Source organism: Chiloscyllium plagiosum, unplaced genomic scaffold (genome assembly GCF_037043375.1).
Source record: "Chiloscyllium plagiosum isolate Xiang-an unplaced genomic scaffold, Cpla_swu_hap1 HiC_scaffold_39, whole genome shotgun sequence".
In the NCBI taxonomy this organism is placed as follows: Eukaryota; Metazoa; Chordata; class Chondrichthyes; order Orectolobiformes; family Hemiscylliidae; genus Chiloscyllium; species Chiloscyllium plagiosum.
The window spans coordinates 42875867-42884751 of record NW_028270177.1 but is presented as its reverse complement, the minus strand read 5'-3'; the positions used below and the strand labels follow the sequence as shown (position 1 = coordinate 42884751).

Below are 8885 nucleotides of genomic sequence, written 5' to 3'. Positions count from 1 at the left end.
CCTGCTCCACCGAGCGGACCCTGGACGGAAGATTATCTTGGAGGCCTCCGAGGCAAAGAGCGAGGCTTGCTGGCCCTTCACTTCCTTACAGGAAGGGCGGGCTGTAGCGGAGCAGACGGCAGACAGCAGGGAGGTGCAACAGCCGATCCAAGCTCCTTCAGGACAGACAGAGGAAATGGAAGAGAAGGGACCAAAGGAAGCAGAGGATTGGATTACTGTGAAAAGCAGGAAGAGGAAACCTCCCAAAGCCATCCAGCGAGGGGGGAAGCGACACCTACGCGACGAGGACACATGCAGCTCTTCCGACGGTGAGGACGGGCGCAAGGAGGGCAGCACCGTCCAAGCAGGAAAAGACGATACCTCTGAGGGGACGAGTAAAGGCCTCCCCCCACCCGGTGAGAACCAAGAGGTACCCATCGGCCCACAGCTCCAGGTAACTGGGAGCAGGGGTCCTGTGACAGCCCCGCTGTCAGATGGAGAACTGGACCATGCGGACCCTGGGCCCGACCCGAAGACACCAGAGTGGGGAAATGGCTCCAGCGTGGAGCCGGACAGCTACCTCAGCCCTGGGATGGTCCAGCAGTTTGCCGTCACCACGGGAATGCACACAGCTACCCCAGAGGGGCAAGACCAGCAGCAAATGGACACTGTTAACCTTGTAAACTGTTAAAATGGGGATAAGAGTTGCCAGCATCAATGTGCGTAGCATCAAATCGGCTACGCGATGTGTTTCTACGATGGCCTTCCTGGCCAACGTTAAAGCCGACATCCTGTTCCTGCAGGAGTGTGCGATACCACACCTCAGCAGCTACAGGAGATGGTCGAGCTTATGGGCCCATGGGCCGTCCGTTTGGTCGGTGGGCAACGATAGCCATGCCTCCGGCCTGGGTATCCTGTTGAGAGGAGGCAACTTGAAGGGCTTATGCCCGAAACATCGATTCTCCTGTTCCCTGGATGCTGCCTGACCTGCTGCGCTTTTCCAGCAACACATGTCCTGCACATCCTTGGACACTATGGGGCAATTTAGCATGGCCAATCTACCCAAACTGCACATCTTTGGACTGTGGGACCAAACTGTGAGGAAACCCAGACAATCGCCCGAGGCTTGAATCGAAGATGGGTGCCTATATTACACATATTATTGGTTATAACCATACTCCTTTCATTATAGACAATGATTTGTTTGGTTCTCTGTTCAAAATCACAAGCACTTCCCAGTTAGAAACTTCAGAAAAGATTAACTCAGAAAAGATGACTACGTAAATTAGAACATGTTTAACAGGGGAATAATGCCAGAATCGAAGATTGAAGTCTATTTAGTTTAGTTCTGAAAATCTACTCTGCTGAAAGCTGAATTGATGTATTTGCTTTTAATTCAAAACAATTCTAGAACTGATATAATGTAAAATAAATCCATTTATTTTAGCCTGTTACAATTCATTACTAAGAAACCAATTCAATGCCTTATAACTAAAAGAACCTCAGGATGAAGTATTGAGCAGAAGAAAACAAAATTGATTCTAGAATTTACAACGTGGTATCATGGGGACAGCTAATGAATCTGGACTGACAGGATACATCACATGAACTAGTCAGGATTTTCACTTTGGTTCCAAATATAAATGTTAATTATTCTTTTCTTTCTTTATCAGGGTAGACAATTACTTCAACCAAAATTACAGATTCAAAGAAGACATTCTCAAGAACAATGAGAGATGTACGAAGGGACTTTCCCTCTGTTTCCACATGCCAAACTCAGTGACAGAGGGAACTAGTCACTGGTTATGTTTTTCATGGTGGTTGCACATTGGATTGGCTTGCAGCCATTTTCTCTGTTCAACTAAGAATGGCAGGCACGCTCTCAAGTCTGGATGGGCAGTTAGAGGTTGATTAGCCTCAAAGGTGCAGGTTTCAGCAGAAGGTAAATTAAGGTGCTCAACATGTAAGTTCCTACTCCAGTCTTAGAAAATCTTAAATGAGGTAAGACCTAAATCTTTGAGGTCAAGGTAAGCTTTAAGATTTCTTATTTGGCCTTCTTAGAAGTATGTTTCCTCTTTCTCCTGAAGATTAACCATGTTTGGGTGGGTGATTCCCTTCATCGAGAATTTCCATTTCCCAAATATATAGGAATTTTACCCTTTTTCTTTAATCAAGGAGGAAGATGCTGTCAAAGTTAGGGGAAAGAAGAAATAGTTGAGATATAGCCAAAAAGTTGATAAATAGAGGATACTAGAAAGGGTGGTTGCTGTTAAGGTTGCTAAACTGCTGGGATTGGATCAGATAAATCAAGGATGCTGAAAGGATGATATGTAAGTTTATAGATGACACAGAGATTGGCCGGGTTTGGCTACAGATGTGAAGTACTTATTTAAGACTGTACCAGTGTCTTCCAACTTCATGCGCAGATTGTCCCCTTGGTCTTTCATCAGCTTTACACTTTCCCTGGTTATTTTATTTCCCTTGATGTACTAGCAGAATATCTTGGCATTCTCCCTTAACTTATCCACCAGCATTTCTTCACATCCCCTCTTTTCTCTCCTAAATGTTTTCATAAGCATCCCCAGAACTTTCTATATTCCTCTAGAGCCTCCATTGTTTTGCTCCCTTTGTACTGATTATATGTCTCTCTTTTTCTTTTTATCCAGGTGAAGAGTAAGCCAAACAGCAGATAGGTCTGGATGTAGGTTTGTTCGCTGAGCTGGAAGGTTCATTTTCAGACATTTCATCACTATACTAGGTAACATCCTCAGTGAGCCTCTGGACAAAGCACTGCTGATGATTTCTGCTTTCTATTTATATGTTTGGGTTTCTTTGGGTTGGTGATGTCATTTCTTATGGTGATGTCTCTGTTTGGCTTATCCTAGGATGGATATGTTGTCCGAGTCAAAGTGGCGTCCTTCCTCATTCGTATGTAAGAATACTAGTAAGAGAGGGTCATGTCGTTTTGTAGCTAGTTGATGTTCATGTATCCTGGTGGCTACTTTTCTGCCTGTTTGTCCAATGTAGTGTTTGTTACAGTCCTTGCACTGTATTTTGTAAATGACATTAGTGTTGCTTGTTGTCTGTATAGGTTCTTTCAAGTTCATTAGTGTGTTGGTGGGTTTGTGGGCATGAGAATTCCTAGAAGCATGGCATTCCAACCAGAACTCTATTAACAAACACATTGACTTGGACCCGATTTACCACCCCCTGACAAAAAGAACAGTAAATGACATCACCACAGCAAATGACATCGCCAACCCAAAGAAACCCAAACGTATAAATACAAAGCAGGAATCATCAGCAGTGCTTCGTCCAGAGGCTCACTGATGATGTTACCTAGAATGATGAAACATCTGAAAATGAACCTTCCAGCTCAGTCAGCAAATCTACATCCAGAACCTCAACCTGAACTACAAATCTTCTTAAAACCCACTGGTAGATAAGATATAACAAAGAACTGTGAATGCTGGAGATCTGAAACAAATGAGAACAAAACTGCTGGTGAAACTCAGAATGTCAGTCAGCACCTGTGGAGAGAGAAATTTAATGTTTTGAATGCAGACCCTCAAGATCATTGGACTGAAAACATTAACTCTGTTTCTATCTCCACAGATGCTACCAGACCTGCTGAACTTCTCCAGCATTTTTGTTTTTGTTTGTATCAGATAAGGCATGATTAGTAAGTTTGCAGATGGCTCTAAAATAGGTGGTATCGTGGTCAGTGAAGAAGATTATCATAAATTGCAGCTGGGCAAGTGTGCCAAGAAATGGCAAATGGTGTTTAATATAGATTAGTGTGAGGTCTTGCAATTTGGAAAGTCAAATCAAGGTAGGAGTTTTGTAGTGAATGGTAGGGCCTCAAGGAGTGTAGTGGAACAGGAGTTCAGGGTGCACGGTTCTCTGAAAGTGAAGTCACAAATAGATAGGCAGTGAAGTAGGCATTTGGCACACTAGCCTTCCTTAATCAGGGCATTGAGTATATAAGTTGGAAAGTTATGTTGCCATAGGACGTTGGTGAGGCTACACTTGGAGTATCATGTTCAGTTTTGATCACTTTGCTATAGGAAGGATGTTATTAAACTGGAAAGAATACAGAAGAAATTTACGATTATATTGTCTGAGTAACAGGGGGAGATTGGACAAGCTAGGATTTTTTCTTTAGAGTATAGGATAATGAGAGGGAACTTTATAGAAGTGTACAATATCATGAGAGGCATGGATAGGATGAATGCACTCACTCTCTTTCCCAAAGTTGGGGAAGTTGAGGTCAACGGGACATCAGTTTAAAGTTAGAGGGAAAAGAATATAAGGAAACCAGAGGAGCAACTTTTTTACACAGAGGGTGGTATGCATATGGAATGAGCTGCCAGCGGAAGTGGTTGAAGTGGGTACATTAACAACATTTAAAAGACATTTGGATAAGTACATGGATAGGAAAAGTTTAGAATGACATGGGCCAAGTGCAGGGAAATGGGGTTAACATGGATGGACATTTTGGTCGGCATGGAACAGTTTGGGCCGTACTATAGGACTCTATGACTCCATAATTGCATAATAAGAAACAATTTCAGCACTGTGGAACAAAAACTCCTCACAGGCACAAACAGTGCTAGTTATGACAGCATGAAATATTGTGTTATCGGTTATCTTTACCAGCTCACTATACTCATTAATACCGGATTTCTGTTCATTCATTCATAAACTTTTACTAACCTGTTATTACTATAATACGGTTTCATTCATTCGTTCAAAAAAACTGTGATTTTGTAGTATATTTTACTATTGCAAGATAGACTAAAACTAAAGCAATACTTCCAAACTGATTACTGCTCCTTCACACCTACAGGGCTTATCACATCTATTTACATCAAAAGCTATCTCTGAATAAATATGAAAGACTACTAACTTACTCAGAACAATACCATACCCACCGTCATGTCTCCATTACCTATCCGAAACTATTGAAAGACTATAATATTAATCAGCCCTTACCAACCATCTCTTGGACCTGAATAGATTACAGAACACCAAACATTTGTCCCAATTAGTATGTAATATCTTTTAACTGGACTGTTATCCTTTTTAAAACTAATCGTCAAAACAACACTTATGTGAAACTGCGTGGATGAATGAAACATACATCGGCAAATAGTAAACAAATCTCACAAACCTGCTGTGGTAATCAGCACAGTACTTTTATTAAGCAACTTATTTGTAGCAAATAGACCAAGTATTTTTATTAACATTTATTAACTTAAAAGACAAAAGGATAACACCTCTTAATTATGCAAGCTGACCGGACAGACATTTTCAATCCTGTCAGGAGTAGCAGCCAGCAATTAGCACATGTTTTAACCCATCTCTTGTCTCCCAGAACAAAAACCCTTCAAACCTTTGTTTACTATAAATAAAAACAAGTAACACCACAGTAATGGAATTTTAATATATGTAACAACTGTGTATAAAGAAGCTATTGTAAGAACTGTAATTCAGGATTCTATTGTCGCCTCCAATTTGTGCTACTTGTGGTTGCTGAATAAAGAGGCTATTTTTGCCATTGACCAATTTCAGTCATTATTTGAATACAATCTCACAACGGCTATCTATTGATCATTCCCAGAAGATGCAGATTGAGGACAAACTTTCAAAGTAGCAGAAAGACAAATGATTCCTTAGATGTTCATGTGATTGTCATTTCTGCATTAGAAAATAAAACCAAGACATTCCCTGGGAAAATGAGTAATTCAACCAAATTAATTCTAATGGAATTGGTTTATGTCAATAACAATCTCAGTAATTTTAGGTTTCATACAGAAGTGAGTGTCTTATGAGGTCAATACCATAGCTGAAAAAACAATTGAAACTTTATGGCATGGCTGGAAAACCCCTCAATTGACACATTCAGTAACACTATTGTTTACCAACTGGTCAAGGGACACCCAGTAGAAAATTTCAATGACTTCCTGGCAGAATCCAGAAATAAAACTTTACTGAGATCATATAAAATGATACAAAAATCAGTGTGTATATAGCCAAGAGGCATCAATGGCCAGCAATTCAAAATACATTTGAGCAAAGTTCAACAAGAACAAAAGAGTGCCCTTTTGTGTTTAAAGGTGACCAGTCAAAAGTCCAGTGAGTTGGCAGAGCACACATACTTTGAACAGTGATAACATTTCAAAATCCTAGATGACTTGCTAGTGTATGACCAAAGACTTGCTTTTCTATCTTACCATCAGGAAAATGTCTTGGGTCTCTTAGGCAATATCAATGTGTATCTAAATCTTAATTAGTGGTACAGAGACCACAGACTTCAATAAAGATTGAAGATCTCATACCTCCTCAATGAAATCTGTGAATAAGCAGGTCTGGAACACACTGAAGACAAGGCAGAAGACAGATAAGAAGATAATTGTAATGAAAGTGCATATTATATTATTATTTAGGAATGTGCATTCTAAATTGGTGTTTGCTTTTTAGTTTTGAGAGGCTTTTAACACACAGCAACTCATTTTCTTTAGCTGAGTCAAAAGATATTTCCAAGAATCATGTGACTTAAGTTAAATTGCGAACATAAAATCAAGGAACAAGAATAGGCCACTCGGCCCTTTGAGCCTGCTCTGCTGATCAATAAGATCATGGCCGATCTGATTTTAACCTTAACTCTACATTCCTACATATCCTTAATAATCAGATGTAATTCTTTCTCTGCTTCATGTTGTTGAGTGAAGAATCCTTCGTCGAGATAACGTCTCAATGGAGATAGATGTGTCATCCTTATCTCTTGATAGTCTGAGTAAATTCGCTAGGTAAAATAACCAATTACCTACTTATATAATGCAAGGACTCTCTTTCACAACCTTTCCCCTCGCCTGAGCGTGGTAACCCTAGTCATTATATTTAGATTTGATCTGATTTTCGTCAATGCCAATTAGGTGGTATCAGCGTGAGGGTGGAGTGCGTCATAGGGCGGGGTAAATGGTTTTGTGGGGTCAGGTCATGGGATGTGCTCAGTATTGTGATGGAGTTGTTTTTGATCCAGGTCGGCTGTTTGGTGGCGCTGATGTTGCTGCCAACTTTGTGTGGACTGTTCCCAGTTACAGCCCGAATCAGGCTGGCGGCAGCAACAGGTGAGTTCGAAAGCTCGAAGTGGGTGTCTGCTTATCCGGAGGACTGGGATAGAGGCTGGCAAACAACCATTGAATGAAATGTGTGCTTCTTTGGGGGCATATGGAAGCCGGTGACTTTGGGGGAGCAATGGTGAGAATAATCTGCCTGTTTAATGCATGGGGATGGTGTCGTCTCCTGAGGGCGATACTAGGGATGCAGTCTTCTCCCCCACCCCCACCCCTTTTAGAGGTTTTACTTTGAGAGAACCTGCTTGCCTTCGTACCCCTGGATCAGGGAAAGCTGTACTCGCCCTTTCTCCTTGCAATTATATTCCTACTCCTTTTATTTGCCTGCTTGTAACAACACTGAAGAATTGAGGTGTAGCACAATCCTGAAATTGAAAGCTACATAGCTAAAAGTTAAAATCACACAACACAAGGCTAGAGTCCAACAGGTTTAATTAGAAGCACCAATTAATTGGAAGCTTCCTATCAAACCTGTTGGACAATAACTGGTGTTCTGATTTTTGACTTTGCCAAGCCCAACACTGGTATTTCTAAGAGTTATTCAGTTCATGCATAACCTATCTATTTTGTACCATATTACTTAGTCATAAAGATGTACGGCATGGAAACAGACCCTTTGGTCCAACCAGTCCATGCCGACCCAATCTAGTCCCACCTGCCAGCACCCAGCCCACATCCCTCCAAACCCTTCCTATTCATATACTCATCCAAGTGCCTCTGAAATGTTGCAATTGTACCAGCCTCCACCACTTCCTCTGGCAGCTCATTCCATACCTGTACCACCCTCTGTGTGAAACATTTGCCCCTTAAGTCTCTTTTATATCTTTCCCCTCTCACCCTAAACCTATGCCCTCTAGTTCTGGACTCGTGAACCCCAGGGAAAAGACTTTGCCTATTTACCCTATCCATGCCCCTCATAATTCTCGCCAACTTTCTAAAATGGCCATGACTGAAGATAATTGAGGCGGAAGTAGTGGGTGGGCAAGAGGATAAGGTTGAATGGGGCACAGTTTGCAGGAGAAGTTGGATGGAGAAAGTGAACTTGAACACTGGCACTGCTGTTCAAAACTGTGTGGAAGTGCAGAAACTGGTTATAAACTATAGGAACGCTAGAAATGAAATTGACAAGTTTGAGTGCTTCTCCATTATAGTCAATATTCGTAATTGTGCTCCTCGTAAAGTCGAACCTGCAAAGTCTAGTGATTTTACATAAAATTTTCAACAATTTAGAGGAAAGTACTGGAAATGAATTCTATTAATGTTTAAAGTTGAGGTAATTGAATGACAATACAATGCTGAACATCCACTTTTATTGGAATGAGCAATGCACTGAGCAATCATCTGCCGTTTTGAGAAGATTTGTAGCTCAGTGAGCAAACCTGCATCCATTTCTAAAAGTCCTGAGATTCGGTATTCTACACTGCCCCACTTCTCTCTCGCTCTCGCCCCGCCCTCCCCGCCGCCTCCGATGAGACTTTGACGTCACGGCCTCCAGTTTTTAATCAAATCATCGCAATCAACTCCAGGCAATAATGAACACATTGTTTTGAATATTTAGTTACAGATTATTTTCTGATTAAAGAATATCTGCGATGAAATGTTGGATTTATTTTTTTTGCATCTAAAAGGAAATATGAATCGAACGGATAGTATTAAGGACCATGAGAAGTTTGGAAAAGGGTGTGGAATAGTTCCAGCTGTGAAAAAAATTCAACTGAGGATAGATTGAAGACTTTGGGACTCCTTTCATGTGGGGACTCCTTTCAT

At 41.2% G+C, this 8885-nt stretch overlaps 1 protein-coding gene across 1 annotated transcript in view; it reads left to right on the top strand.

Moving 5' to 3' along the window:
* Nucleotides 1-1116: 1116 nt before the first annotated feature.
* LOC122541113 (zinc transporter ZIP1-like) overlaps nucleotides 1117-8885 on the top strand; it is a 51470-nt gene continuing 43701 nt past the window's right edge. Inside the window, exons 1-2 of the mRNA XM_087981225.1 lie at nucleotides 1117-1259; nucleotides 1653-1717. Coding sequence (XP_087837351.1) covers nucleotides 1117-1259; nucleotides 1653-1717 — 208 coding nt within the window. The remainder of the gene's footprint in view (nucleotides 1260-1652; nucleotides 1718-8885) is intronic.